At 38.3% G+C, this 14,548-nt stretch overlaps 1 protein-coding gene across 1 annotated transcript in view; it reads right to left on the bottom strand.

Annotated features, from left to right (window-relative positions):
• Positions 1-1,611: 1,611 nt before the first annotated feature.
• The window catches only part of ZNF366 (zinc finger protein 366), a 36,752-nt gene continuing 23,815 nt past the window's right edge, over positions 1,612-14,548 (bottom strand). The window contains exons 5-6 of the mRNA XM_429153.8: positions 9,554-9,728; positions 1,612-7,114 (exon numbers count right to left, since the gene is read on the bottom strand). Coding sequence (XP_429153.5) covers positions 6,579-7,114; positions 9,554-9,728 — 711 coding nt within the window. The 3' untranslated portion in view covers positions 1,612-6,578. The remainder of the gene's footprint in view (positions 7,115-9,553; positions 9,729-14,548) is intronic.

Genomic DNA, 14,548 nt, shown 5'->3' with positions numbered 1-14,548 from the left:
ACCAGGATATGGTTGCTGCAGTCCAGGCTTCCTCTGATCTTAACCTTCTACACTGGTGAGCCCCATGTCCAGTAACACTTCATCTCTTGTGAATCTGTTCAATACCTGAACCAGAAAGTTGTCATCAATAGACTTCAGGAGTCCCCTGGATTGCTTGCAGCTTGCTGTGTTGTTTTCCCAGCAGATATCTGGGTGGTTGAAATCCTCCATCAGGATGAGAGCCTGTAAGCATGACGCTTCTTGCAGCTGAAGCAAGAAGACCTCATCAATAGGCTCCCCTTGATTAGGCAGCCTATATTAGACTGACCACCAGCTCTCCTTTGTTGGTCTGGCCCCTAATTTTAACCCACAGGCTCTCAGCCTATTCCTGACTGTTTCTTAGAGGGAGTTCCATGCAGTCTATCCACTTCTTAATGTAGAGGACAACTACCCCACTCCTCCTGCCTTGCCTATCCCTTCTGAAAAGCTCATAGCCCTCAGTGCTGGTATTCCAGTCATGTGAATTAACATGTTGCTGTGATACCAATGAGACCATAGTTTTCCAATTGCACCATGGTTTCCTGCTTTTTTCCTATGCTCGTAGGCATATGCATTGGTTTAGAGGCACTTCATCTGGGCTTTTAATTGCATTATCTCCTTGTACTAGCCTTCCTACAAACATCCAGCACTAATCTGAGGTTTTCTGTAACTGCTTCTTTAAGTGACAGTGTTCCCTGACTCTCCTCTATTCCCCAACAGTACATCTCCTTCCCCCATCAATTGTAATTTAAAGCCCTGGTGATGAGCCCCGCCAGCTTCCTGCCTAGTGTATTCTTGTGCCTCCTGGTCAGCTGTGTCTCATTCCAAATGATTCATGTAGACTCATACACAACTAATTGATAAACTACATTGTGGTTGCTACCTGGAATCAAAAAAGAAGGAGGGGGGTGGGGAGAAGAGCGGTGGAGAAAGAAGAAAAAAAAACCAAGAAATTAAAAAGGGTTTATTTCTTTTTCATTAGCTTCAGTATATTTCTGGTGTTTGGATGAGTGTTTGGGGCTTTTTTTAAGATGTATAGTTTAGAGAGTTAGAAATCAAACATCTCTATTTTCTTTATGAACTGAATTATTCTATGGCCAGTACTCCAATTACTTTCTCTGTGCGTTCAAAAACAACTTTAAATGATCTCTGTGAGGTCTGATGATGCCAATTCCATCAGGATCTTGTTAAAACTAACAAACAAATCCAAGAATTTCCTCATCACTTAAAAAGCATTTTCCATCAGAAAAAGAAACTCCGAAACTCCAAGTTTGAACCTTCTGCTTATTCCTGAAATTATAAAGGAATTTCCATTTCCTTAACTTCAATTTTCTAACATGTGTCTCATTCTAATGCAAGATGCAGATCTTTGAAGTATCATTAAGATAAATGTTAATTTTTTGGCTTGTCTAAGGCTAAATGAACAAATGCCAGAATCAGTCTTAATCATTTTTATGTTCTCCCTGCAGTCTGTAATAATAAAATGATCTCTCCATCTTAGGGAACCTGGCAGCTCTTATTCCCTTGTCTCCCAATTGCCCCTCTGTCATACATTTAGGCTTCCCTTGAAAAGGACCACTCTTCACACGTGACTTTGTCAGATCATCCCCATGTGTTTATTATGTAAAATAGCAAAGGTGCCAAGAACTCCAGATCCATTTCAACACAAAGTACAGCAGCATCTCTAATATATAATTAAGTTAATACAATACATCATATATGCTTTTACTACTGAAATTGAATGCCAGAAACCAAGTATTCAGAAAGTCGGTCCATTTTTTTGAGTTTGGGTTTCAAATAACAACCTAGCATTTTGTGTGAAATAAATATACACCATACTATATGCAGAACTTGTTAGGAGTACAAAATGTTAGCTCTGTTATATCTTGTTCAGCTAAGCAGACACCATTTATTTTCAAAACTGTTAATAATTATTAGGAACTCTTGATGTAATAAATACAGTACTTATATTACTTCTTAACCGTACACTAATAATAGCAGAGTCCAGCAGCACCGTATGGAGAGAGAAATCAGAGAATAGCCATGGGATCAAGGCAGATTTGTAAAGAGGTGAGTGCAGTAGAATTAGGTGTTTCTTGTAACTTTCCAAGAGTGTGTTTTGTAAGCCACAGCACAGGATAAAATTCTGTTATAACATTGTTAAAAAGTGTTTTATCCTTTGATTTACTGAGCACGTAGCACCTGTCCTTGCTGTCACAAATCAGAAGCTGCTCGGCAGCCAAGAGAACTCCATATCACAAGGAGATGGCTCTGCTCTGAGGGCCAAACTCAAAACATCACTCATTACAGATCACAACTTCTCTTTCTTAATAAACATATTATGCTCCTTTATCCTCAGATTTTCTTAATCCAGCTTTTGAATTTTCATCCACTACTCTCCGCAGACAGCATCTTCCAGAAATCTCTTTGCTGCTCTAAAGAGCAGAAAAATCTCCTACTTAACAAGCCACATGCTTTCACTTTCTCAGCCTCATTATGGTGTTGCACATTTACTGTTTACTCAGCAAGGCTTCCTGAGCATCTGTTTTGGAAAATGTCTCAGCTGTATGAGTTTGTGCTCACTCTCATTTGTTCTGATGCTTTCCAAGAGAATGAACTTAGGCTCTTGTAATAATGCAAGAAAATTATATGGATGTGATATGAGTGACGAAGACTGGGCCTTAATTTATTATGCTATCAAAGTTGAAAATTGGAATAGCCGCGAAGAGTCAGATATAAGCATTTTTGTCTACAATATTGTAAAAAGAGAGTAGATAGACTCATTTTGGTAATCAGAAAAGAAAAAAAAAAAAGATTTTCCCAAGGTCAGGACACAGAAAATGTCTCTACAGGATTACTAGGTCTCTATTCAAAGCAAAACAAGGAAGCTAATCCCTAAAAATCTAGAGATGGGAAATAGCTTCATTATGAGAGTAAACTTCTATAAAGCATTTTCTAAGCTATTAAAAAGCAAAGGCTGTTACTGTCTGTTCCCAGAATGGTGCCAATGTAAATAGTGTGAAAATAACTTATGTTTGACAAGCAAGGTGCTTCACAATGAAGGCTGTTATTTCACTTATAATTTGTCCCTTGAGGCCTCTTTATAACAAGTGTCTTAAACTCAGCTACATTAAGTTCTGCAGCAGGGAGGGCTGCCACCTCCTAATCCCTTTGCATGGGTCACTTGATACTTGTCTTTTTATCTCAGTATTGCTTTTGTTTACAATTCCTCTAACTGGCGATTGAGCTTTTAAACAAATTCTTTACTACTCTAAGGTGAGTTAGCCTAAGGGGCTTGGGAATGAGCTTAGGGTGACTGTGTGACTGGGCACATTCTCTCTGTAATGGAATATTCTCCACTTTCTAGGAAGAACACAGGAAAAGTGATATATGTTACAAATTAATCCTAAATAGCATTGCCATTCCGGGTACTCCTACTCCTTTACTTTCTGCGTGTATATGTTTAGCAAATTATATAAATATATAAGTTATATAAATTGCATTAAAGAAAAAAATATAGGAACTGCAGCCATGTTCCTGATCTCTTGCTTATTCATGTAATTATAGGAACTGTTATGGCTGCAAAAGTGGAATGGAAATATATCAGCTTGACAGAGATATTTCCAAGAGTTTGTGGTACTCAGCTGTTGGCTGTACGCATTCTAAAACAGAAACTTCTGTCTGGTAGAAGCAATACATTACCAGGAAGGTAACTGTCATTTTCCCCTTCTCTAAGAGGCAATCATCTCATAGATCACACTGAATTTCTACCTGATCTCTTCTCCTGTAGTCCAAGAAAGAAAGCAGCTGTACACATTACACTTTAAAGAGGAGTTATCTTGCTGTTGAAGCAAGGAACAAGTTGAATGTATATGAAAAAAACATTAAAAATGTATATGATAAAGGATCTGAAAAATACCCTATGTTGAAAGACATCATTCAATCTAGTCCTGAAGTCACCTACACTCCACATCAATTTTACATATCCTCTTTGTTTTTAAAAAGTATGTACATCAACTATGGTTAATTATATTTAGAGGAGTGAACTGTACTGTAAAACTTCTTACACCAACAGCTTATTCTCCTAGTCATTCAGAATTCTTATTATGCCAGTTCTGGATACTGAAAAATAGAACCACCTCCTACAACCTCAGCCTATACAAACACAGTTTTGTATTCTAAATAAGTACTGTTGCTTTGTGATTGCTTTTTAATTGGTGTGAGAATTAATCCTTCTGTAATGTGAGAGGTTTTTTAGAAAGGCAGAGAGCTGCAGCAACAGGCTTCTTAGAATCACAGAATCATAGAATTATAGAATCATAGAATCACAAGGTTGGAAAGGACCTACAGGATCATCTAGTCCAACCGTCCTCCCATCACCATTGCTACCACAAGCCACTAAATCATATCTCATAGCTCCTCACCCAGATGCCTGCCAGGGACAGCGACTCCACCACCTTCCTCAGCAGGCCATTCAGTGCCTGGCCATTCTCTGAGAAAAAAAGATTTTCCTTACATCTAATCTACGTCTATCTTGCATTAGCAAGCCACAAGAATGTGACTTTGTACATAATATAACTTACAATGGCTGCTCCAAAAGTAATGCCTCCTATGTCATGTTGGTCCATGACATCAGAGATGTATGTTGATGGTATGACAATAGAGGTTGAACCTTCCCACCAGCACCCCATTGCATCTTGTTGCCACGTGACAGATGACAGCAGAGGGGCACTGACAGAATGGCATATGACATGGAGGTGTGTATGAATCAAAGGTGTGTCACTGAATTCCTCCATGCATAAAAAATGGCACCCACTGACATTCACTGATGTTTGCTGAATGTTCATGGAGACCAAACAGTGCATGTGAGCACAGTGAGGTGTGGGTGGTGTGTTTCAGCAGTAGTGACACAACAGCAGGTCACCTCCACTGGTGCAGATTGTTACAAGCGTGGCATTCAGGCTCTCATTCATCGCTGGTAAAAATGCATAGCCAGTGGTGGTGACTACATCAGAAAACAGTGTTTTGTAACTGAGAATTTTTTCTGTAGAATAGTGTTATTGTGCTCTTTGTATCTTTTGGGGTTTCCGTAGAAATAAATGGAAGGCATTACTTTTGGAGTTACCTACATAATAAATATCAAGCATGATAACAAGGTATTCCAAATTAAGATATTGGTAGGGAAATGAAGAAGGTAGCAATATTTGGTAACAAAATACCATAGTTAGAGGAGTTTTACCTATTGAGCTATAATTTCCAAAAATGCTATAGGAATAATTAAACGACTTATTAAATCTTTATTTTCTTATAAGTAACAGAATGGCTTGGGGCCACTTGTATGCTGAAGATGTATGATGAAGATGAGGATTCAAGGTGCTGGCCAAACAATGCTATTGATGGAGTGTGCTTAATGGAATGTGCTTCTAGCATCTTTGTTATGAACATCTAATTGTATGAGAATCAGAATAAAAAGCTGGGAATGACTCATTAAAACAGCATGAGTGGAATTATTCTGAAGGGCCAGGAGCTCACTCAAGCTGTGTTAATGAGGGAAAAATTCTGACTCAGATATGAGAAAATAAAAAACTTGTCTTTCTTTGTGAACTATTGCTTCACCCTTACAAGGCTCTTTTTTGGAATCCCTTCCAAAATAAAATCTGATTGGGCTTTGTATGTTAAAAAATCATATCTGCTTGCCAAGATAAACTGGAAGAGAAATGGCAAAACTACATCATTTTCTCAATGAAATTACTCTCTTTGTCTTATGTGTAATTACAGCAATACTTGCAAATGCTACGTGCTGCTGCTCATTAAATGTATTGGTGTGAGCAGACATTAGAACAAAATGTCAACGCAGTCCATGCCATTTCATCTGAAGAACTGCTGAATGCTTCCATACAGACTGAAACACAGCGAAACACAGGCAATCCTTTTGCCAGAGCAAAAGCTTCTGTGACCATAAAAAATTTCAGCCCTTCCAAAGCCTTACACTTTTGCACTTCACTGTCTCACAAGACAAAGATGTTAGCATTTCTTCATAATTTTTTTCCCATTCCTCACTGTAAGTCACAGCAGTACATGAAGTGATCTGAGATTGATGGCATTTTTATACGCACCACCTTTAACAGTTCTCTTGCTTATGCTGTGAAATGCTTAGTATTTCCAGATTTTTTGAGACCTGTGCTTAGAAGCGGTCAAATATATTTAGTCAGATAATAAATGAAATACTAAAGTATTTTCTGTCTGCTAACTAGAAAATTGAGTGTAATATATACCACCCCAGATACCAGATAGAGGAAAATAAACTTCTGTACCCACCCTATCATCTGCTTGTATACCAAATGGATAAGTATAAAAATCTTATAGTTCAAAATCTATTGTGTTTCTTGATCTCTGTGGACTGCTTTGTTCTTTTCATGTATGTTTTTTACTTTAATATATTTTTACTGTTTGGGCTTGTTCATTTGTAAAGACTACTGAAAAATGCCAGGCTTTGGTAAATTACAGTTCATGCTCAAAGCTATCTGTTTCTCATTTTCCAGCTGTTTTAAAACGTCCATTTAAATGCCTATAAGCATTGTCTGTTTTTCCATTTTTCTTTCCAGTAATTCTTTCAGACTCTTGCTCCTGTGCTTGAAATACAAGTAATCAGAGAGAGAGTGCCCCAGACTGGCTTTTTCAAAGGCTCTAAAGCTCAGGTGCTCCTTGTCGTTTGCAAGGTCTCTCTCTCCTGGGCTCTCCTGGTTGTTGGAATCTCCTACTCTCTTCTCCAGTCCTTCCTCACTTAATATTTCTTCCTTCTCACTGCAGTAAGACTCTCTGAAGCCCTTCATCATGCACTGTGGTTTGCCAGACAGATCTTGAGGAACGTACAACTTGTTGCTGTCATGATGGTACACACCAGGGCTGTACTGCTCTGCCTCATAGCAGTTGTCTTCTTCTTCTTCTTGGCATGAGCTTCCCTTGGCACTCTCGCCATCCGAATGAAATGAGATCCCCTTCCCTTGGCTTTTCTGGGAAAGATCAAAGGGCTCTTCCTGTTCCAAGCTTCTCAACACATTTGTCTGGGACAGAGCAATTCTCCCTCTTCCAAAACCTTGCAGTGTTTCAAGGGGGGAGAAAAGGAACAATTTACATACAGCAAATGCTTCTATACAGTACATGGTTAAAACATAAAGCCTTAGATGGCCTTTGTTTAATGCTTTACCTTTGTCTTCCATTCAGCTATCTCTGAGTCCTTTAATATTTACATCTCCTTTGAGATACTGTTAAAAGAAGTACTATTGTATTTACCTTGCAGCCAGGTCAGGACACACATAACATTTTGCTGTACATGCCAGACATTTGAGAGAGCGCTAGGAATAAAAGTGAAGTGTCTGGCCTCTTGTAAACTATTTTTTGCCAGTGAACCTACCCACTTCCTTCTTCCTATTTTTTTAGTGAAGGCTTTGATCTAAACCATCACATGCCATAATCAAAGTTCCAGTTTTTCCTTTTTTTTTTCCAGAAGAGTGGAAGAGATTTAAAATGTTTTAATGTGATTGTTCTGCAGACACTCCCATTAAAAGATATTACTATAAAGGGAAAATACAATCCTGTTCCATCAGTCTACAACGTCATCTCTCATTGACTTCTCCATTCTTATCCAATGTCACTGAAATGTTCTATGTCCTTCAGCTTGAGGAAATCATCATAATCAAATGATGATTTTGAGCTGCACAGTGTAAGTCTGAGTGTGGTCCTTGTTCTGCTTTGTCTTAATATTTGTCAGAGTGTCTCCTCTCTGTTGGAAACCCAGACGTTGCCCAGGAGGCAACAGCGGACTCAAAATGTGCTCTGACCATCAGGATTCACAGAGGAAAATTCAGATATTACAGGCATAGTCCATCTTAATTTAAACAAAGGTGACACTACTGGGATGAGCATTTCACTCAGCAGCAAAAAATCTATGATAGAAGCTGTTTTATTTGCTTGGATTTTTTTTCCTCTTTAGTAATTTGATCCGGTGTCTGTGGGATTTATGCAGCCATGCTAGATGCAGCTGCTGCTTTGCAACTGTGTTGTGTTCATTAAAATGGTTCATGAGCAGGTGGCAGCCCTTACAAATTGTCTCCTGTCTGATAAGCCTCCAGGGCTGAAGAATCTCTGTACACTGAAAAGCACTTAGGCTGTCTTCAATTACAAGTAATTGTGTAACTCGCACAGGGCTGTAGGAGACTAAAGGGAAAAAAGAGAGCCATTTATCCCATTACTAGTTAGAATCTTTGAACGTTTTATGCCAAATATCATTAGAAGATGTGTTTCCCGCATGTGTTAGGTTGCATTAAAGCCCGAATTTGAGGAACACTGTGAAATATTACCCGTGATAGAATTATTTATCCAGAAACTCTAAACAAACAAAACATCTTTAATACCGAAATTCTCCAAACGATCCTCCCTAATTCCATCAGTTCTTCAGATAGCATTGTCATTTGTGCACATAAGGCTGATTTTAGGAAATGTGTGTGTATATGGTAGAAAATACTGCCTGAGTGGTCAGAGCTCCATATACTTTGAAATAAGGGAGGATTGTCCTCTCTCATTCATGTGTCTCTGTAATGTGAGCTTGAGCTGGTGGCTTTTGTTTAGGATCAGATTCATCAGTATAGCACAGAACAAATGCATCTTGAGTTGAAAGGCTCCTAGATGTAGAGCGACATGGGCTTCCATTCCCGTTCTAGCCAGGAATCCAATAAGCAACGAGCAAGACCTATGAAAATTTCCAGATTATTTTGCTTCTGCCAGCTTTGAGTGGATTTATTATTCATCTCCATGTTTAAAACCATGCAGACATACCTCAAATGCAAACTAGATGAGCGTGGGGCAAAATGATTGCTTGCTCATGGCTGCTAGGCCATGGTCTGTCAAATACCCCCAAAACTGTAAAATTTATTCAGAAATAGTGTAATTACACCCTCCATTAGGAAGATCAATGCAATTTCATCCATGTCCTGACCAGCTGTGTGTGCTAAAGTCTCTTAAAACTGAGTGCACACCTGCTCACCATCGTTTGTGTGTCAGGGATACCCACATACTAGGAGCAGCTTTGCAGGGCTGTTGATATTGCCCTGTTCCTGCAGTGACGGAGCTTGTGAGCTTAAGTACAAGAACATTTGCTATGACTTGATAAATCCTTTGCTTTAGCACTACTGATTGCATTCTCCCTGTCATCTGAAAATGGCAACTTAGTGTGCCAAAATGAATTTCTTGTCATTACCATCTGATTTGCTTTCCAACTACTACTCCATCTCAGTCTGTACCTCTATGTCATCAAAATCTTCTTAGAGAACAGAGCTGCTGTCTTGGGCAGCTCTGATCTGTAGCACAGAAGTAACATATATAGTTAATAACAAACTCGCAGGCTTATGGGATTCAATCTCTTACAGTAGCATTGGATCTATGATATAAGATTGTAGGTCTGTAGGAAAGACCCATGTAAGATTACTGATATGCATGTCCAAACCTCTCAGAGAATAACTTTGCTAATAAATATTACCTTGAGAATGAAATCCTCTTTCCATGACCCCGTGTTTGACTTTCATATGCCTGGTGAGGTTCCCCTTCAAGGTGAATTTGCTGGGACAGTAGAGGCACTTGAAGGGCTTACTGTCTGAATGTAAGTGCATATGTCCCATTAAATTGTGCATTCGGTTAAACTCCTTTCCACACAGCTGTCAAAAAACAAAAACAAACAAACAAAAAACAGTAGAATGAAACTAATTAGTTTGTAGGAGAATTTCCCAGGTGAATATTTTCAAAGCAAATAGAACCTATCTTTCCCAGTGCAAGCCTTGGCAACTTCTGGCTGCAGTTTATTATACAAGTGAAACTCTACAGAGAAGTATATATGGTTGAGTGTGATTTCTCAAGGGCTTTCTGTTTTGCTGCCACTTTTTAAAAGTGGTGACTAAGAGAGACACACAGTCACGGATTACTTACAATCAGGGAGTGTTGTAAGAAGTGGGGAGAGTTAAGCATGAAACCCAAAAGGCTCTTGACTTGAATGGACTTATAACTTTCTATTACTATTTTTTCTGTAGTTTACAAAACTATCCTTTCTTCAAAAATAATGCCAGGCAGAGATGGAGACACATAATTAAATGAGAAGTTTCAGTGAAACAGTCAAACAGAATATCACTTCTCCTTTAGAGTATTAGAAATGACTGCACATTTTGCTTAAAGCTGGGGAAAAAAACAATTCCTTTTTTTTTTTTCTTTGCCTCTTTCTCTCCCTTTTGTCTTTGATTTTCTCATCTTGTGTTTACCAGCTTCTGTATTTTGATGTCTCTGGTGAGTAAGCTGGAATTTAAACAGGCATGGGGCCATAAGAATGACTCAGCTTTCCCTGAAGCGTGTTCCTGTCAACTGAGCCATTGATCCTACAGGTTTCCCTTTGATGAAACAATAAAGAACTTTTTCATTGTTGTTTTTCTAGATGGGTCCTTTTGTAGTTCCATCCCTTATAAATCAAATGTAGTCTCAAGACATGGGAGTTTGACATCAGTACTATTAGCCTCTTGCCTTACTTGTCTTGTCTTTCCTTGATAGGATTTATAATTTTATTCACATTCAAGTGGCTATTTCCATCCTATGTAAAATCTGTGTTTGCTTTCTACTTCTACCTTTTTTTTTTCCACTGATTTTAGACAAATAATTTTACTGTCCAAATAATCTTACCACCATCTTTGTCACTATACAAGACATAGTCACTGTAACTGAGTAACAGGAATTTTATCAAGCAGTGTACTCATCTGGCAGAACATGATTAAAAAGCAATTAACGAGGCTCCACCGTACTTTTGGTCTAATCTGACTTCTGATTCCTTGGATGGAACCGGGGTGGTGAAATGATCTTCGATGAAGTAGTTGTGCAATTTTTGCTCTTGAAACCAAAATGGAAAAGCAGTTTGCTGATATAAAAATTTTGAAGAGTATTGATTTTTAAAAACAAGCAGAACTTACTGAACACTTCAAAAAGAAAAATTCTGGAAATACTCATTTGCTTTTAAAATTATTTTACTTCAGATGCATCATTTTCTCTCTATGATTTTAATAAAATATTCTAGCTAATAAATTTATCAACAAGATGTTCCCAGAGAAAGTGTGGGGAAAAAAACAGCTACTGAAAACGAGTTAGGAATTTGTAAAAATAAGATATCTAATGTTGATTGGTCATCCATCCACTCAGGAATGAGAACTGTCTCTCCTTTGTGTTCAAAGAAAGCTAGTGTACGTGATGAATTATATTCAGTGAAATGAAAGCACCAAAACACCTTCTGAATGTGCTGTGAGGAAACAAAGAGAAGAAGCACTGAGCAGCACAGAAAAATCACAAGGAAGAGGAGCAGATATTGACAGCTGCTTCAATAGTCTATGATGTGTTGATACTTCTCTGCCTATAAGAACGTCAGTAACAATACTCCTCTAATGCTCCGTAGCAGAAGGCTTCTGGTTATCTGATTCTTCCAAGACAGATCTTCTGTCTCACCTATGTTCTCACCAGCTTTATTTTCTGGTAGCTAGGTCCTCTCCATCTGTATTGATATTAGAGGAAAATCTGATTCAACAGGCAATTGACTAGAGTACTTCACACAAATCTGTGTCTTTATAGAATACTGAGTATTAAAATTTGTCTAGTAGCACCATTTCTTTCTAGCGAGGCAACTTCCTAAAGGTTATTCCCTTACAGTATAATAATGTTGTGTCTCTGACTAAGGGAGGTAGGTTTTCCATTTCCCAAAGTCCTGCATGATTGTAGGGATGTGTAATTTCTTCCTGTCTTGAAGTCTTGTCTGAAGACATGAAGAAATGGTACCAGAGCTGAGATGTGTGGCAGAAAGATGAAAGAAGTGCAGATATAAAAAATACTTTGGGTTGTGATGGCTCTATGTGGCATGGTATCTGGTAAGTCATCCCTTTCAAAAGAGACAAGAAAAGTTTCAGATAAATGCTCATGATTCAGAGCGTGAAGAGAGCAGTTCAAAGGCTCACATGCTAGAAGACAGCAAGTCAGTGCTAGGTGAGATTCACAGCTAATGCACAACTGACTGGGTCTGCAGACCAAACTAGGAAGATGCAAATGTTTACTTTCTCTGTAGGACAGGGCTGGGAGCATTGATGATCCAAAACCATGGAAAAGAATGCAGCACAGAACATGAGCATTCAGATGGATGGATAGCTCATGTGAAAGACATTGAGATAACAGGAACAGCATGGTTTCTTGTGGACCTTATTTTAGGCTCTCTAGATTAGATAAAATAACATTCTCATCCCAAAGAGAAAGGCATCAGCTGTATGTCTGCTGAACACATTTTGTTGCACTGGGTGCGCTTCAGCATGGTGTGTTAGAAATGCTGACTCAGGTTAACAATAAATTTTTTCTTCCTAAACCACAGCATGAAATAGCACCCTTCCACATTTGCCAGTCTGTTTTCTTTTTTTCCCAAAGTACTTATATCTCATTTTTTCTTTGGTTTGAAGTCCTGGTCTAAAACCACAGTTTCATGTGCTATGGATAAAAGTGGTGTAGACTGACACTTCTGAAAAAGCAATACCAGATGGGCACAGAGACTATGTCTCATAGAAGATTGCTTCCAGTCAAGGACAGGGTCCAGTTCATTCAAAATAAGTACATTCCTTCGTACTTGGAAAGGAGATATTTTGATCTGCAGTCATAAACCAAAATTGTTTAGGCTCACCTTTAACTGTGTATTTACAGTAGCAAATTCAAAATATCTGCTGCGATGTATATTTGGCTGGCTGCATGTGAGAAAGCTTCATCACATTCCTTATTGCTGATAAGGAGCATTGTTAACTTCTGCACAAGAAGGATCTTTAAATTTCAGAGAATCATCTTTTGACAGTCACAGTGAGCACCGTTACACCACTTGGAGCAACTCCTTCAGAACTCTTCTGTGGTTTTTTTTAAAGCAAAGAAGAAGAAAGCATGGTCTCAGGCCTTCAGAGGCTATGGGGATGTTCATTCTTCAGAGAAAAATGAAACAGATCCAGGCTTCAACTGGGTGAGGAAACAGAAGGGACAACTATTTGCTACTCCCTCTTTTCAGATAGTCTGTGCTTAGCTGTGATTAGACACATAGGAAAGCATCATGTTTTCTTTGCTGTGAGAAAAAGGTAAAGAAAACCACTGCATGTGGTAAAGTAGAAAGGCTACTGCTGTGCTCTCTTTCCCTTGCATTCTTCTTTATTTTTTTTTTCCCCTTCATAAGAAGGGTGTTCCTTTCCTCAAAGAGAGAGGGAGAGGGAGAAAGACTGTAAACTGTCCAAAAGGACCGTGAGAAAACAGGAAGCTTTGAAAAGTACAAGAGAAAGCAAGATGAAATCTATTTGCAGGCGGTTCCCTGGGGACATGTGAGCCATTGTTAAGCAGGCTGTTCATACAGCTATATCCTTCCTTCTGCTGAGGAGGAGCTTGGTGCCAAAAGGCTGCTATCTGGTCATTGCCTTAACCCTCTGAATACCAGCCAGAAAAACTTGTGAGACCTTCAAAGGCTCTGCCAGTGAGACTAGGGATGTTCATAGTGCCAAAGAGCAAACATTTGTTCTCCCTTTGCTTATTGTTATGATCTCCAGTGCATTTAGCGTCGTTAACATTGATTCATACCCCATTAGCCAAAGTAGATACTGGTTCACTGAACTTGCAGTTTCTTTTCTCCCAGAATGTTGGGTGATGATGAAGTAAAAAAAATAAAATAAAATAAGCAAATAAATAAATACAAATAAATAAAGAAGAAAAACAGTTGTTCCTAAAGAGCTTTTGTTACTGGCTGGAAAGTATACTGCTGGCACTCCAGTTCCTGGCTCACACTGTTGACATTCTAAGTTTTAATAGTCTGTCATTACCAAACCCTATCAGGAACACAAGCTGCCAGTTACTCAACACCTGTCTCAGAAAAAGCATGGATCCACATACCTCATCCAGAACACCTGATCAAACAATCAAGTTTCTTTTCAGAAATTTGAAGGGTAGAGGATGACTTTGACCGAAAAGGAATGAAGACGCAGGGTTGCAGGTGTGTTCAAAGAATAACAATCTCCAGCAGACTTGACATGGAACTACTCAGGCTTTTCGGTAGCTTGAGTAATTATTTTATCAATGTTTTGATATTGATACTAATATTGAGAAATTATTTTCTCAATATAGACTAAGTGCCAGTATACAAAATATAATTTTAAAATGTAAATGTTTAAATTACATCTAAAATGTAACAAAATGCTGACACTGAAATGAGTTCAAAAATACTAATTTTGATATTTTCCTATTAAAATTAGCACTGAAAGCAATAATTTCATATAACATTTTGAAGTTCTACACTCTTCAAGACAAAAAAAAATTCCATTCAAATGTTTTCATCTAGATCTGCTTTTGAATGAGAGTCCATTTAAGAAAATATTTAATTCCATGAAGATGTTGGATGAAAGTGTTCTAGAAATTGTTTCCAGATCAGTCTTCTGTTACTTAGGCGTAAACT

Source organism: Gallus gallus, chromosome Z (assembly GCF_016699485.2).
Source record: "Gallus gallus isolate bGalGal1 chromosome Z, bGalGal1.mat.broiler.GRCg7b, whole genome shotgun sequence".
Classification (NCBI taxonomy): domain Eukaryota; kingdom Metazoa; phylum Chordata; class Aves; order Galliformes; family Phasianidae; genus Gallus; species Gallus gallus.
This window is presented reverse-complemented; position numbering and strand designations above follow the sequence as displayed.